At 35.3% G+C, this 18,207-nt stretch overlaps 1 protein-coding gene across 3 annotated transcripts in view; it reads right to left on the reverse strand.

Moving 5' to 3' along the window:
* Positions 1-1,980: 1,980 nt before the first annotated feature.
* Positions 1,981-18,207, reverse strand: part of LOC128998159 (eukaryotic translation initiation factor 4E transporter) — a 59,232-nt gene continuing 43,005 nt past the window's right edge. For 2 of the 3 annotated variants that reach the window (XM_054424171.1, XM_054424169.1), the window contains exons 15-24: positions 17,556-17,710; positions 16,011-16,191; positions 14,531-14,653; positions 10,217-10,345; positions 9,490-9,570; positions 7,779-7,905; positions 6,096-6,292; positions 4,670-4,840; positions 3,650-3,778; positions 1,981-3,306 (exon numbers count right to left, since the gene is read on the reverse strand). In XM_054424171.1, coding sequence (XP_054280146.1) covers positions 3,095-3,306; positions 3,650-3,778; positions 4,670-4,840; positions 6,096-6,292; positions 7,779-7,905; positions 9,490-9,570; positions 10,217-10,345; positions 14,531-14,653; positions 16,011-16,191; positions 17,556-17,710 — 1,505 coding nt within the window. In that variant the 3' untranslated portion in view covers positions 1,981-3,094. The remainder of the gene's footprint in view (positions 3,307-3,649; positions 3,779-4,669; positions 4,841-6,095; positions 6,293-7,778; positions 7,906-9,489; positions 9,571-10,216; positions 10,346-14,530; positions 14,654-16,010; positions 16,192-17,555; positions 17,711-18,207) is intronic. The other variant, XM_054424170.1, reaches the window with a different exon arrangement.

Raw genomic sequence — 18,207 nt, forward strand, 5'->3', positions numbered from 1 at the left:
CAGGCAAATCAACAAATGTTAATTCACTAGTACGGGGAATGTCGCTTGGATTGCTGCAACGGGGGTGTTTTGACTGTGTCTTCATTCCTCATATCCACGGTGCTTAATCCAAACAAAAATAGCCTCTTCAATTTTTATGGCTATACTGTAGTGGAATGTGCCATACCCATCGGTGTATATAGTAGCTTCACTATAAAAGTCGATGGCCATGAAACACTGTCATGTGTGGGCAAAGTGTTATCTGAAGTGTGTTGCAACACTCCCATGTGTGCGTTGTCTTAGCTCATTCAAGTTTATCTAGCCTTGTTTACACACAAGTCCAGGCCTTAACCCTCCAAGTGTCCATAGTAATGGTATTAATGTCCGCCCATTTATTGCGCGATCGCAGGGTTTTATTAAAATGTATCTTAGAAACTTAAAAACACTCTAAAGTATACTGTTTTATATATCATTTTGTTTGGGATATATGGGCTTAAATTTAATGTATAAAACATTACAAAAAAAGTTCAAAAATTTTTGTGAGGTTAACATTTCTCAACAATTATAAAATAAATGAAAAAAATTTATGTTTGCGCTCAATAAATTTTTATAATTTATAGGTCTACAAACATTTTAAAATAGCCACTTTGTCCTAAATTTTATGAGGATTCCAAAAATATAATAATATAAGGAAGTATATTTGCAAATAAATAAGTTATGGGTGAAAAACAGATTTCGTACATTTAGCGTCAGCTAAGAATGCATTGCCTAACCATAGCTAGGAATCTGGCGGATAATTTACATCAATATCACTACCTACTTCTTCAGGATCATCAAAATCACTTAAATCTTCTTATAATGCACCACGTATATCACTACTTTTTATTTTTAACACTAAAACAATGATAAACGTAATAAAACACATCAGTCATCGGTGCGAGGTTATCCAAGTTGTTTACAAATATGCACGTCATCTGTCTGCTACAATATTTTCGGAACTAAAATGAAAAGCGTCTAGAAACAGACATCAGGAGAAATCTGCCGAAAACAACGATACCAATCTCGATCCAGTTCAATCTGATTCAGTCAGTCCCAGAGCCTTCGCCATAAACTATGTTTGTGTCGCAAAAGCGACGCAAACACCACAGCGGGTGTGTTGTGCGTCGATTACGCGACGCTTAACACTTGGAGGGTTAATACATTGTTGATAAACACTAACCAGGAACAGTAACTATACATGGAAATCACTTCTTACCAACAGAGAAAATGTATACAGTGTAACGCATTCAACGTTTACAAGAGGGAGAGGGAACCCACCCTGTATTTTGGTAAATAAAGACAAAATAGTATATTACGTTACTAGTCCTGAAAATAAGTGTTTACCATACGAGTCTGGTACACACATTTTGGACGAATTACATACGATAGTTTAGGCCTTACTACTAAATCTGTACAAATCCTTATATATTTCCACCAACACCAACTAAAGGACTAAAAATCACTAGTCATAAGAGGTTATGTTATTGTTTATAACCACTCATTGCCACTTAAATACAGTATAATCAGCTGATTGGTGTCCAGTAAAACTCATTACAGAACAGTAGTATGCAATGAAACCCCATATGAATAAGCTGGCGGCAAATAGCTGTTTTCTGGACTAAATACTTGTGTGGGAAGTTGGTCAAAATAATGTAGTGTGGCGTGAAGGTAGTTTTGTAAAAGGCAATAAAACTCCATAATGCTGTAAATTATTTTACTTATTCACAATCAGTCAGATACCAATAATCAATCAAATGTAAAAAAGATTCTCAAGCAATATTCAGTAAACTCAATAATGTTAATGGAAAAAAATTGTCCTTATTTTTGAAGAAATTAAATCTTAAAACACCATCTTGTGTCCACTACAATGAAAAAAATTTAACAGAATCCACAAAAATTAACTTGGAATGTAACATAGACAAATTTTTAAACACATCTTCAGCTATAAGGAAAATTGCTAACTCAAAGTTAAACCTTTATTGACTTAATCAACTAAAATAATCTTCAATTATATTACATACAAAGCTTTCAAACATATACAAATAGAGTTTAATCACATAAAAGTTCTTTTTTTTTGTTTTGTAAGATCTACAATATTCCTCACCAAATTGTAACATGTTAAGTTACTAAAGTACCGTACCTTGTAACATTATGTCAGGACTGAAACCGAAGACAAATTCCTCATTCATCCAAAATATACATGTATTATACATAACACCCATAATTCACAGCCACTTTTAATTATTTCATCAATGTTTACCTCACTGTCTCATGCATACCCTAACACTTGGCCTATCTTTAGTATTATATACAGGAGAAATTACAATAAATAAAAGATTTCAATCACTGATGATGGTTAAAATGATCTTTTGTAAGATAACCTTTTTGAAGTCACATTAAATATAATGTGTTTTGAGGGGAGATTTGAAAAGCGTTAAAACCATCTACTTGGTAGTGGTAATAAGCAACAGACTAATCTTAACTATTGTAAACTTTTAAGCGCAACAAATTAGATTTATTACACTTTGTTCACATTATTCCAGTAAACCTTGGTATTCTATTTAAGTCTGATGATAACAATACATAATTATAGACAGTTGCACAATAGGTATGACCCATTACAAATTGAATAGCTATTTTGTACTGTTGTCATTCAAGATAAGTAACATAAACATAAAAAAATAAATGTTTGCATTGAGAACAGTGATCCGTTTCGTGCTATTTATAATCAATTTATCTTCATGAATATAAATTGTAAAAAAATGCAACGAAATAATGATAAATGAAATTGTGAAAATGATTGTAAAGTTATAAAGTACATTACATGTCTTGTAAAAATTATAATTGAGGTAATTAATTCATAAAAAACTATATTTTGTACAACTAATTAAAGTCTTATTAAAAATGATCGTACATTAGATGTCTTGTAAATATGATCTTTAAGATAATTCATAAAAACTATAAAACTAATTAAAAATGATCCAGATGACAAAAACATGTAATTATTTAAAATAAATAACAAGAGTGATTTTAAGAAAGAAATGAAAACAACAACTTTGTTATACAAAGTGGACAATTAGTTATGTACAGCTTGCTGCAGTCGCTCCAGCTCTTCTACACTGAGCATGTTCTGAGTGGGGGAGAGAGGAGGCATGTGTGGCAGCTTTCCTTCTCTAGCCTGAGCCAACAGTTCCGGAGAGAACCAACGAGCCAGTTGGTTGTTGACCTGCTCTTGGGTCTCCCCGCAGTTGTAGTTGTAGTTACGTCCACTCCTCATCAGCCCTTGATCTGCAATTCAATTTAAATTTGTTTTCTTTTTCTACAAATATTTGATTGTTTAACAAATATTTTAGTGTTTGAGCACAACTATAAATATAGGTCTAATATGTAAAACACAAATAGTTGCAACATGTTTGTCCAACTCTCTCGCAAAGTATACGCTTTTTCAGAAGAAACAAGGATAGTTTTTTATGCAGAGGCTCATTTTGAATATTTCAATAAAAAAAGATTTTAAACTTTCCTTTAATCTGTTGCCATCCAGATCTACAAATCTTACTTTTTAACTTGTGTGTTTGCTACATGGACTATGCTGAAAGGTCATGTTTACTCTCACTGAACAACTTTAGCTAACCTGGTTTAAGGAGGGAGTTGTTGCGTTGCTGAGGACTGTTGTAGTTGTGGTTCATCAGCAGTTGTTGCACTGACTGGTTCATACCTTGCTGCTGAAGAGGCATCATGTTGGAACTACCCATGTTGCGTACTACACAACAACAGAACTTGGTAAAGGATACCCAACTTAACATTTAAAAAAGTTCTCTACATCAAAAATAAAATATTCTATACGTTATATAATATTTGTAGTTATAATTTTTTTTCAAATAGGCATTTAACGAGATTTTGTGCTTAACCTCTGGACATATCTTAGGTCATTATGAAATTAAATATTAAAGAAACACATTTCATAGTTAACTTCACAAAGTTTGAAAGTTATGTTTTAGAGTATATAGTATATGTTAAAATTGACAATTGTACTGAATTTGACTAAGGGGTTCATGTCAAATGTTTAAAACTAATTATGGACCAAGACGATTTAGAGAGCCACATCCAACTCTAATTCAAGTAGGTGTTGCTTCGTCTTGTTTGTGGAGACAAGCCCCAACATCATAAGGTTCATTAAATGCAACACTTATAGCATGACACAATCACAAAATTAATCACAGATGTGATGTGGGTGGGTGAAACTGGTTTAATTAAGCCCACTCCTTTGCATGGATCCGTATCCGTTTATTAAAATTCCATTGTGGTGGTAAAAATTATTGTGCCAGAGGAACTTGCATTCCAGCTGCATTAAATACTGGCCTATGTAGTAGAAAGTCCAGCTATCCCTTGTGGAAGGGTTATCACTAGTACTAGGCCACCCCAATGCCTAACTGCTATTTTATTTTACTAATGCACGATAATGGTAATTTTGAGGAGGGCTTTTACATGTGCTACCCCTCCTCCTCGAACTATAAAACTGACAAATAAGATCTCCAATATAGCATAGTTGTACAATGTAGTGATTGAATTATCATAGACAGTAAAACTTCAACTTGTTCTATGCATATTTTTTTACTTTTTCCAAGGGACATAGATAGTAACTTACACATACCTCTAGGGTTTGGAGGGTTGTTACGATTCATACCCATCAGCCCCAACATATGTTGCTGAGGGTTGGTGCGCTGTCCCTTGTATTGGGGTGGCATGTTGGAATAATCCATTGGAGGAACTATGGGAGGTGGGACTGAGAAGTTGTTGTTTCCCCCTTTCACTATTGCTCTCCCTGTACACACAGATTAACTAGTTAGTACCGCAGAGAAGTAAGGAACAGTGGATACACTCCAAGGTACACTTAATTGGTGTCTAGGGGAAACATTGCCCTCTAGCCCTCATACACCACAACGTTCACAGTGGAGGAAGACCCTGTGCCCTGTGCGATAGTGATTTCTGAGCAGTGCTTCGGGCTCTTCCTTGCTCTTCACAAGTATATTTCCGACACAACATTCCAGATCTGAAAGCGCACAGTTATCCCTTAAGCGTGTTTCCTCTGTACCTTACTTATCCGTGTTAGTACACAGTTACTATAGCACAGCCAAACTATTTGGTTATAGGACAAGATAAGTCCAAACATATTATATTTAGTTAATACTAGTAAAGTAATTTATTTCTTGATACATGGGTTAGTAGTTTTGTATTGTCAAAAAGGTAAGTCTATAAAACCTTAGGTAACAGATTCTTCCTTCTGTTAGACAAAAGCTTACTAAACTTAGATTGTAAAATATTTTGTACTAACTAGCCTTACAGAGTTTGTTTTTACTAAATAATTCATTTTACAAGTTCATCATGATTTTGAAAGTAGCACAGAGTTTGCTTTATTCCTCCAGTACACATTCTATTAAGGTTTGTTACACATATAGGCTAAGCAACTTATCAAAACGACAAACAATTTTTCAATTTTATCCATGACCATAGTTTGTCATAATCACCTAAGGTAAGTTTTCATCTGAAAGTTAAGCATTGACTTTTATATCATACCCATGGATGGCATGTGTCACGCCGGGCCCAAATGCCCCCTCCCCCTTTCTAGTTGGTGAATTTTTCACTTCCTTGCCCCCCCAACAAACCTAAAAACTCTTGCGCCCCTGGGTCCGGGCCCATTTACTAAAGCTGCCCTGTTTTGGATACTGAAGAAGACATCCTATCTATATAGACCAGCTGTAGTAGCATATTTTTTATTTAAAAAATCATATTTGTATGAGCCAATCACACAGTGTGTTACAGTGTGAAATTATATTTCCTCCCTTAGCTTCTATTACTGAAGTAGTTTACGTGGCATTAGGTGGTTTACCCAATGGTTTACGTTTACAATAAGTTGTCCGTAAAGCTTCGCTTGTTAAGATAGTGGCGTATTTAACAGGAATCAGTAATTTTCGTGAGCACACTCCATTAAAGGCTCAATCCAAACTACGTCAGTTAGTGGCGACAACTCTAACATAGTGATGGGATCAAGTTCTATCAATATTCAAAGGTATAAGTACCTTGTTTGGGAGGCTGCATAGAAGTGTCTGGTTGTTGGCCCTGCTGCTGTTTGGAGTTGAGCTCAGCTTCTTTGTCAGCTGTCATTTTGCGCAACACAGAAGTGGGAGTGAATGCCAGAGGAGTGGGAGAGGTAGTACTTGGTTGCTGGTTGGCTGGAGACAGAGATCCAGCAGCTGGTATGTTAGGTGAATGTGATCTGTAAAGTTACACATTGATCAATGATTGAATTGGATTAAACTCTGTGGTAAACTTGGGCAATCAGTGTTTCTCTAAAATACTAAAAGATAATACAAGTCACAAACTAATGGCATTTTATTATTTTCCTTTCTACCATTTGCATCTATAGGGTTCTATTATGGGCAACTCAACCGGCTCAAACCGTTTTTTTTTTTTTTTTTATGGCAAAGGAAGGCATTGTAAAAGAAGGCAGAGATGCAAGAACAAGAAGGTAGGGACTATTGAAGAACATTTTAAATCATTTGGATTATTAACAGTTACTGTACATTTTAAAATTGTTGGATGCGTTTGAAAGAAAATATAAATAAATACAATCAAAGATCAATTATACTCGTACATCAGGATAACACCAGAAATTGTCACTTTATTGGTTAATCTTGAACACGATTCACACTTACCAACCAAAGCTATAAATAGATATTTTTAACAGATTGCCACCAACAACAGCCATCACAATAACATAAACGTCCGAATGTGGATCATGATTAAAAAAGCATTTGTCTGTAGACAGTGTATAACCACACTGTATGATTTGAAATTATTTTAATAAAAAGCACTGTAAATCAAATGATGTCATTAATTAAATTTTAATATTTTTATTTTTTTAAGTACTATCAACAATGTTGATTATATTTAGGGATGAGTCGGTTGTTAAAGTCGGTTGTCGGTTTTACCAGTTTTTAGAAAAAAAAACGAACCCAAGAATTGACATTAAAAGTCGGTCGGTTTATCAGTTATTGTGCAATTTTGCCATGCGATTCGTGGTTAGTTCGTTAGGAGGACATAAAAGGTTCGTTTATCAGATGTTTGTTTAGACCTTCATAATTTATTACTATGATAATGATGAAGTAAAAGAACCCGTTACCAGTCACAAACCCACTAATATTTTATCATGACAATAATGATTTTGTTGTCCTCAAGGTCAAGACAAGTACTTCCAAGAACTCGTTGAGTTAATAGTGAAGTCAATAGTTTTATAACTTTGATTTTGTTACTCATTTTTATTCCTTTACGACTTCCATTATTTATTACTAGGGTACTTGTAAAATCCAAAACATTTTATCATAGAAATTGTTATATGGTGGTTATTGATTTTATTTTTTTTGAGTCATTAGAAAAAGACTCAAAACAGTATTTTTGTCGTTAACATTCAATTTACAGCTGGCCATTGCCATACAATTGTTTATCATTTCATATCAAACTGTAACTAATCTCCAGTTATATTAAAACCGAGCCGTTAAAAATCAGCAACCGACCCATCACTAATTCAATCTTGTTGAGTAGACATTGATGCTATCACATATTGAAGCTGCGATAAATCTCTTTGTTTCTTAGAAAACTTTAAATACATAAAAATATTCGTTTACTGTCTGAAAAGAACTGTCTGAAGAAGAATCCGCTATAAATATCAATATCAAATCATTTACTATGGATATGAATCCCACCTCTGCATTTCCTGTCTTTTTCTGAAGTTTTCTTTCTGCTCCTCCAGTTTCTTCTTGAGAAGAGCATTCTGGAGGATGTTCTGGGTGTGAGCGACCAACTCTCGGGGGGAAGGTACTCTCTGCAGCACTGTAAAAAGTGTGGAAATATTCCATTTAAATGCTGTGTTTATGAGATTTGTGATATAAATTTAATATCTTTTTTCAATTCATATTTGAAATTAGCTTTTCCAGCTTATTTGATTATTTCAAATAGGTCAGATGAAGTTAATCAATATTAAATAAGCTAGCCTATTACCTTAGTTGCCCCCCAATTAAAGGACAACAAAGTATTCTGAGTATTGTTATTTTTTTGTGTTTCATCAGTTATGATTTCCTTAGGCCAACCACAAAATTAGCAGTGTCCATCAGTAGGAGGTTAGATCAGCAACTATCCTCTTGTTCATAATTTTATTTAGTACATTTATTACCTTAACCTTTTTTTAAGGTAATAATTCATTACAGAAACACATATTGTATTTAATTTTGAAAGAAAATCGTGCCGTACTGCATCGAATCGAATCGAAATTCTTTGAATCGCATCGATGCATCGAATAAAAAAACAGCTGCATCGCATACTCCTATGAATATGTACCATAATTGTAAATAGAGCAATAAAGTATAGAAATGTTTTATGTCAAATCTAATTTTGACATAACAGGTATCTAATTTTGACCAGGAACAGAAGTGATTTCCAATTTCCTATTCATAGATTAAGTTCCTTTGAAAAGTTGCCTCAGTATTTTGGGAAAAAATTATATTTAAGCTACCAAACAGGATAAAGAATATTGAAAATGATCATAAGTTTAAGAAAGAAGTTCAGCCCCTGCTGCTAAACAAAGTATATTATTTATTGTATAAATGATTTCTTATGTGACACTTTGTAATATGATGTATATAAAATTAAGGCATTCGATTAAGTTTTGGCCAAATAAATTGTATCATGTATATTTTGCTTTTAGTTTTTAAGATGTTGACATGTCACCTGTTTTACCAGCTGTGCTGGGGAGTGACGAATAAAGAATCTGAATCTGAACTCTTAGCACTGCATATAAGCTAAGCATTGAGCATAGTATACTTAATATACCACAATGTTTGATCGGTGTAATGCAAATAAAACACTGTTTGTGAGAGAATGGTGCACACCATAGATGAAATTTTATGACACATTTTGTACATAAAGTATAGATTATTGCACATTATTAAAAGTGTTTGGATTACTGACTTAGGAAAAATAACAAAACAGAATAAAATTACAATAACGTAAAAGAAGAAATCATAGAAGTTTCAAACTTTTTATTTGGCTGCACGATCACTGATGCCACTGACACAAAGTGAGGTTATGTGTATACATGTATAATGTAGGGCCTATGTGACAGCTCGATCACCATGTCGCTGAGTTTCGTGTTTCACACGAAGCGTTGCAACACATGCGCTTCTGCCAGCCACTCTTGTAATTGTGACGTGGAGGTGAATTTGAATTAACCGTCTAAGGTGGCGATTTCAGTTAACTGATGATTCATATGTCCGGCATTCAGATAATCGGTGACCTACTGTAAATATTATATGTAAGCTGCCTCACACTATTCAAAAGAGAAATCTCATAACACTCCAAAATTATGCACTGCTGACACCACTACGCAGAACACACTACAGTACACCTCAAGGGGGTTACCTGGATGGGGATGCTGGATAGTTAGTGTGTTAGTCGTGTTTTGGGGTAAATTTGGAGAAACAACAGGAGGAGGTCCAAATGCTGAAAATAATAAGAATACAATTAGGATCCCATCATCAATTTCTAAAATATTAAGCTATAAAAGCTATAAACAATCATGCAACAAGTTAGGTGGTTACAAAATTTTCACACTCATCTCATTTAGTACTACAGTAGAACCTTGATAACAAGACTCTCATGGGGATTGTTAACTAAGACTTGTTATCAAGGTTGACTTCTTATCGAGGTTTGTAATAACATGTGATTAGGGGTAAAATAATTTTAAGGGGATTTGAAAATGACACTTAATATCAAGGGCGACTTGTTATTGAGGGTCTTCTTATCAAGGTTCCACTGTATAAGGAACATAATTTTAAATTAAGATTTAAGCAGAAAACACTTACTATTTTAGAGATTAAAATCCAATAACAATTCAAGTGTTCCAAAAGCTATAATAATTTATTCATCAATACAATCAAATGAAAGGGAGCAAGCTGGTCAAGTGGTAGAGCACAGGGCTACAGACCCCGAGGTCCCAGGTTTAAATCCCGCCAATCACCAATAGCGCTCAATTCTGAAATGTGTTTGTCATGTCGGAACAAAGGAATTAGACAGTAACCCAGGTCACTGTCGTTATCTTTGTTATTAATAATTAATTGATTAGTTAATATTGCAGTGATTTACTCACTGTTGCCATGAGGAGAAGGTATTCGCAGCTGGTGTTGCTGATGATGGGACTGCTGATTGTGCAGCATCTGCTGCAGCATTTGCTCTGCAGTCGAGGGAGGAGCTAGACCAGGCGAGGGATCTCTCTGACCTGTAGCGAGACAAGTGAACAATTAAAATGTTTGTATTATTATGGGGAAGTGCAAGGAGAATTTGGTCTAGAGGTAAAAACATAGGACACCAGAGTCTTGCTAATCCGTGCTAACTGGGAACGGACCATGATGTATTATCAAATTTTTCGGATCAGCCATAAATGCAGTGAAGTAAAACCAACAATGTAATTTTTGGCCATACATTGATCCCGCAATGACGACAAAACCGTGATTAGCTTTCGCCACCACAAAATCATTTTGATAGTTTCCTGATCATGATATACTTGTGACTATCTGCTGCGATTACACAGTCCTGGTCATCTCCCAGGACTGTGTTCTTCTTCCTACACGATGACCTTAAAAGAGAACCAACAGAATGCTGTTATTGAATAGGCACGCAGAGATTGGGAACATGAAACTGGGAAATTTGGATTAGTCGCTATTCCAATTTCTTTTATAATCATAGTCTTTTTCCTGATTATAAAAAAGGGTCACCTGCAGTTCCCAGAATGGGTTGCGGAGTAGCGATACTCTAATGTACATGTTTGAGTATGTAAACGTCTGAAGTATGTTGAATACCTCAGATTTGGGATATTAATCGCGATATATCTGAGGTTCAGGTTACACAATTTAATTTTTTACGTACATGAGAGAGAGCATTGGCCATTGATATCTCCGGATATCTTAATGGGTGGATCTATTAAACAGTATTATGACAGAGCATACATGCAAAAAATAAGCTGATGAAAAGAAAACTTGTCTGAGGGGAAGCAAAAGGCTTGTTATATGAGGACTGTGAACATGGTCGACAACTGTGATACATGCGCTAATGTTTTTTGAAAAAATAATCCACCACAGAGTATTTGGCCACTTATATGATGATGGTACTTAGTGAATTTGTTAAAGAGGAGTCTGACAACCTCATGGGAGGGCAAGATATTGTTTGGTTTGTCAAGTTTCAATGACTCAATGGCTTATGAACATTGTGCAAATATCAGAAGAGAAGGTTTCCGAACAGATCTGGAAAGAAAGGTTCAACAACAGAAGGACGGAACACCCACACCCGTGATGGCAAGGTACAATGGATGTTAAAGGACGGTGAGTGGGTGTGGTTCTTTAATACAATAATTTCTAATTATTATTTGTATTAAAATATGGAGAAGCTATAGTAAAAATTGGTTTCACTAAGGCATAAAATAACGCATCATAATGTAGCCAGGTTTCTATTGAAGCCCATTGACTGACAAAAACACAAAACATGAACAAATTGATTAATTCTATGAACAAATATAAGGGAACTTGATTAAAAGAGATCCTTGATTGTAAGGGGGGTTGTGACATTTAACGACTGTAATACAGTATTGCATTGACAATAGACAGTTTCATGATTACAAATATTAACTTTTAAGAAAAGAGAAAAGATCAACCAATGAAGAGAAGAAATGTGTAGAATCAATTATTTATCTACTACAGGGTTGCCACCAAAGTGAGATAAAAAAATTCATGCATAATTCAAGGTTTTCATTGGTAGTTTTGAAAAATTCATGGGGTATATGCTCGCACAATTTCACCATAAAAGAGTGTTGCCTAGTTCAGAATTGTACATTAATTTATCGACAATATGTAGTTTTGTGTACTACTATCAAATAAAACACATTTCATGCGTTTATTTTAGAGTTAAAAATAAGAATTTAATATAATTTATCCAGTCTAAAAAAGTAAAATCACAGATGAAAAAGGATATTAATAAAAATCTTGTGCGTGATAATAGGCTACGATGTAATTATTTAAAAAAATTGAAACATCTGATTTAACAACATCATAGGCCTAATGATAAATTCAAACGTTAGAAGAAATAATAAATTAAAAAATAAGTCGGATTGGTAGTTAGGTCTAGGCCTAACCTAAAAAACATTGCATCCAAACATAAAAGGTTAACTAGGCTAGTTAATCCAGCAATGGCCTAGAACTTTACTGTCTAAACATCAAATTAAGATAATAGGCTACTATAAAAACAAATGTTAAGAACATGATCAAGAAACGGTTAACTTAGTAATGGGCCATATCTAGGCCTACTAAAACGCACATGCACTTTATTACTTTATACTGTAACACAGTAGGCTAGCCTACATTGTAATCCAAAGCTGAATCTAGGCTAAGTTAAGCCTGAACCAACTTTTATTTATTGAGAAGATTAAAGGTTGCCGACTGACTGATAAAAACACTCTAAAAAGGTAAGATTATGTAAATAAATATTTAGTTAAAGCTAAGAACGAAACAAAAGTTATGGAATGTATGTAAGTTTAGACATAGGCTAACTTACATTAAGTAATAAAAAAATAATTAATTGCATTACAGAAAAGGTTAAAATAAACTTAGTTAGGAGGATGTTTCTTCAGATTGGATCAGTTTATGTATTATTATTTGCCTACACAGGTTTAAATCACAGTTAAAACAATTATTTAATTAAATTTACATCTCATTAGTTAGATTCGTATTGACTGAAAACACCTAGTTATATGCTTCAAAAAAACATTTACCACATTTAGGCTACCTTCCTCAGAACGAAATCACCATTTTTCAGCACAACATTGACTTCTTGCAACTTAGGCCTAAATAAATAAACTTAATCTCACGTTGTAACACATTTACTCAACACTGACAGTAGTTTGAAATGACGACATATTTGACCAAAACAAACACAGAAGACGATTAAGTTCCAGCCGGCGCAAGCCATTTTGACCTTTATGGCAAGGCAAGGTACTTCTTATTTTAACGTTGTAAAGTATCGGAAGTATAATATATCTGTAATAAAAAATATTTAATCTGAACACTTGTTCCACTGAGTGTTGGGTAATCAATTATAAGAAGCACAAAACTGAATCACGAGTGCAACAAGTGATCTTACTGTCCAGTCTGTCAACCACTACTTCAAACGTTTGACTCATTTCTAAGTTTCAGATCAGTTTAAAACTTTTAGGTTATGGTTACTCTGTATTTCCTTCCACACGAACACTAGAGTAGAAAGTAGAGAATGAGAGCGAGCACCGAGCATCAATTCCGATTGTCGATGTTTTCGAAACATCGATGTCTTTTCTATCGATGTTCGAAGTTATTTGTTTACATCGATTGTAGATTACCGAACCGATGATTTGGTTTGTTACATCGGTCTTTTAGGCCAACAAAAGTAATGAAATATTGATGTTTTCCGTAACTGAATTGTATTGGTTTTAGGTTAATTGCCTGTGTTGGTTTATTTAGACCAGACATCGATGTGATCGATGTTAACATCGATGTGATCGATGTTTTAGCTCCGAAAGCATCGATTTTATCGGTGGATCGGTACTCGGTAGAGATGGGCGTTATAACATAACAGGATGAATAACAGTGTTGCGGCCACGGCAACGTTATCGCGGCAACACGTTGCGGAGAACTCCCTGTTATTATAATAACGTATCTATCTAAATGTTGCAGGAAAGCCGCGCGACAACGAAAACGAAAACATGCATTGCCATTAGTGCCGTTGCCGCAACGCTACCAGAGCAACGATAACTTCTGAAACGAACTAGAATAACGCATCCTGTCTGGACAACGCGGCAACGCCCGACTCCCGACTACAACTGAAAACTGAACTGCAACTGATCAACCGACAATGATAACTGAACGTCGCAACACCGACCGACCGGCGGACAACGGTTTAAGCGGCAACGAGTTGGCAATCGTTTGAAATAACAGGTTGCCGCAACCAACACGTTATTGGGCAGCTGCGTTATCGTTATAACCGTTGCCGGAAAACAACGATAATTCCCATCTCTAGACTACTCGGCTGACGTCGGTTACGATCGGATTTGACCTTGAATAAACTACGCAATCGTTTCTGTTCGTGGCATGGCAACAAAACTATCTCAAACTCCCACTTTGACGTTTTATCTCGGTGTTCATTTCGAGAATGGTCTTAATACGGAGTATTTGATTCAGCACATTTAGGGGTTTTGGCTGAATTGTTAATAATGATTTTGAGAATTCATGGTCCAATGACGAAATTCACGCATAATTCACGCACTTTTTCATGGTCACCTAAATTCACGCATAATTCACGCTTTTCAAGGTTTTCATGGCTGGTGGCAACCCTGTACTAGCTTAAAATCTACATCACTTTGGAGACCACTATGTACATTACATACCAGACTGCATCCCGTGCAATTTAATAATACTGGCAATCATCTCTCGATGAACTGGCTGCATTGATGTGTTCCTTTTCAGTTGCTCCATCAAGTGCATAATGGTTATTTCTCCTCTTTTTAAACCTGAAAAGAATTGAAATCTTTATGTATTTTTATAACAAAAATCTTTTTGTAGTGTTAAGATACTACTAAGTAACCATACAATTTTACTCTTGATTTAAGCATTGTAAGCACACTCAAATTAATGTGAATAGCAATAAGGCATAATTAATTAAGCAGTATTTTTTTCCATTTGATCAAATCAATTCCCCCCCCCCCCCACTAATACAATGAATTTTGAATGAATTCATTGGGGGTGATCGTGGCAAACGCAGCATGTTCAGGATTTTGCCACGATCCCAGGAGACGGTTATGATGTTTCGTTACCGCAGGAGATAGTAAGTACTAAGTAGTTTGCGGCGATTGTAGATAACAGTGATAAAGTTCCCAGGATGGCGGTAAACAATGATAATGTTACTGTTACCACAGGATATGTAATAGATTTGACTGCAATCCCGGGTGATGACCATGACGTTTCTGTGATTGTAGAAGCCACTGATAGTGTTTCCATGACCACAAGAGATAAACAAGATTTTTTATACGATTGCGGGTAATAGTGATGATGACCACACGACCATAGGAAAGAGTCACAATGTTACTGCGATAACATTGTCATCGCTGGGCAATGGCACGATCGGACTAACCCTCTTAGTGCTGCGATGTGGTTACGCATAAATTCCCGAGCGTCGCTGACAGCGACTCCAGGTGTTTTATATATTACTCAAACACCAAACAGCATACTGTCTTTAAAAACACATTGTTTTCATCCAAAAGCTTCCGGATATCAGATTTATAGAAATTTTGTTGCCTTTGGTTTGTTACCCACCCTAAATGGGAACCGAGCCTCAGGTATTGGGCGGGTTGCAGGTGGTGGACGCTCCATCAGATATGGTGGACAGCTGTGAATAAGGGGTAACACGAATAAGCAGTCCCGGACCGAGGCGGCAGCACCAGAGGGCGAGGGAATCATGTCAACTACTTTCCCAAGGAAAAACATTCAATGTTTAATGCCCACAGGGCAGTGTTTTCCAATATTATTTTTGATACCATTTCACAAGATTAAAATATGTAAGTTAGCACATTGATTGTTCATGTGGAGGTTATCATGAATATTATTGATTTTTCACCAACCCAACTAATTGATTTTCCAACCATAAACATGAACTTTTCTCGAGAAAATAACATTTTTGCAATTGACATATCTGAGTAAAGTACTGAGCACAAGAAGAATTATAGTTTTCATCTTATAACTTAAGTGCTATAATATAAAGCCAGTCACATGGTTTGTATGCGTTAAACAAAATAAATAATCATTTATTCCATGTACCTCAAGTTGGGAAACACTGAGATAGGGTATAGTACTTTACTGTAGTAAACCTACTTCTGATAATAGTTTGAGCCTCCGGTCGCTGAAGCAGTTCCTTGGAGGGTGGAGTGTTGTTCATGTGCATCTGCAGCTCTGGGCTGAGCGGAGGGACAGGCGGGGGGACAGAGAACTGCCCCGCTGGGTGCCGAGATGGAGGAGCCAACAACTTAGCAAACACTTCTTGCTGTCTCTGTTGCTGCAGAACAAACAAAAAAACATTGAATTCAAAACCCTCAGGCTCAATTAAGTTTCAATTTGGTTTTGATATACAGGGTGACAAAAAAGTCTGGAAACGGTTTAATATCTTTTTAACTAAATCCGTTAGAAAATTCAAACCTTTCACACCAACTTACATGTATAAAAACTACTTTTTCCGAGAATTATCATTTTTTTACCTCTACCAGGGGACGGCCCATGAGGAGTATGTACATAATCTTTAATGTAAGCATAGGTTGATATGCATATCATTTTAAAGGTCTGGTCAAGTGGACTTCATTGCCGAAAACCGCGTCAAAAAAGGTTCATCCGTTTCAAGATGGCGGCAGTCCAAAGTTCTTACGGAAAATACCTGCACAGGCCTTGGTATTCGTAAATACTCGTATTAAACATCAGCTTGAGAGCTGAAATTGTATTTACAAGTTAACTAGCTCATAGACTAAGTTTATTCAATCTTCAAAACAAATTTTACCGGGTTTCAGATTTCCCGGCTAATGTTGGCTATGAGTATTTACCAATACTAAGCCTGTGTATGTGTATTCCTCAAGAACTTTGGACTGCCGCCATTTTGTAACGGATGAACCTTTTTTGACGCGGTTTCCGGCAATGAACTCCACTTGACCAGATCTTTAAAATGATGTGCATATCAACCTATGCTTACATTAAAGATTTTGTACCTACTCCTCATGGGCCGTCCCCTGGTGAAGGTAAAAAAATGGTTATGCTTGCAAAAAGTAGTTTTCATACATATAAGATGATGCAAAAAGTTTTAATTTTCTAACGTATTTAGTTAAAAAGATATCAAGCCGTTTCCAGACTTTTTTGTCACCCTGTATATTACTGTATGATTGGTATTTCATTATTTTCCTGAACAATTCTTTTAGCTTATGAATCTGTACCCATTTAATCAAATTTAAGCCCTTAATAAAATAGTGATATTATTTTAATTGGATGCAGACACACATACTAAACTTGCCAGACTACCAAGAAAGTGCCCTTTAGGTAATAATGAATGAAATAAGCTGTGCTGCTGTAAAAGCTCAACATAACCAATGGCATATAAATTTAATATGTATGTCGTATTGAATACACATAATACTATAGCTTGAAATATTACATACATAAATATTACATAAATTAGAGACTGGAAATCTCTCGTGTTGATTCTCTCTGTTATAAAAGTTCAGCTATCACTTGATTTAGTGTATATTCCAAAGGTTTTATCCTTCAAAAAACCGTCTTAGATTTTTTTTCTATCCCAACAACAGAAATAATGGTGTCAGCAACTGAAGGATGGAAAGTTCTCCTTTCTCCTCCCCAGCATCAAGCCAAAGAGTTAGTTACCTGTTGAACATGCAGCAGTTTCATAACCAAATCATGAGGAATCGGCATTTGTTGTTGCTGCTGCTGTTGTTGCTGTTGTTGGTTCATACCATGTTGTTGAGGCTGCTGCTGAGACTGCTGTTGTGACTGCTGGTTTTGGAACGTGCCACTCACATCTGAAGATTGAACTCATATTATTGAAGATTACAGTAGAAATAATTCTCATTGTTCATAAACTATTCGTATTATTTACTGTTAAGGATACCTTACATTGTCATTGCAATTAAAATCATGTTACTTTTCTCATTACTCTTTTGTACAATTGAATGCTTTTATAAAAAAAAAATAAAATAAATACAAAAGTAATGTTAATCTGATATAGGAAAGGCCTTACTGACTTAAAAGTAAAGGTATATTTTTTTCAAGAAACTGCTGCCACTGAGAAAAAAGTATGGTGCAAAAGAAATTAATCAAGTGAAATATATCAAAATCATTACCATCACTATCCTTCAGAAAATTGTCTTAGATTTTTTTTCCTATCCCAACAACAGAAGTAATGGTGCCAGCAATTACTGAGCATTACTACAGCACTCAGGTTAGATCCGAATTTTCGGAAAAGATTCAAAATCGAGATTCGATCGGAAAAATTTGACTTTTCAAATTCAAATTTGCA

Source organism: Macrosteles quadrilineatus, unplaced genomic scaffold (genome assembly GCF_028750875.1).
Source record: "Macrosteles quadrilineatus isolate MER2022 unplaced genomic scaffold, UCM_ALF_1.0 Scaffold_7__1_contigs__length_78375512, whole genome shotgun sequence".
Taxonomy (NCBI): Eukaryota; Metazoa; Arthropoda; class Insecta; order Hemiptera; family Cicadellidae; genus Macrosteles; species Macrosteles quadrilineatus.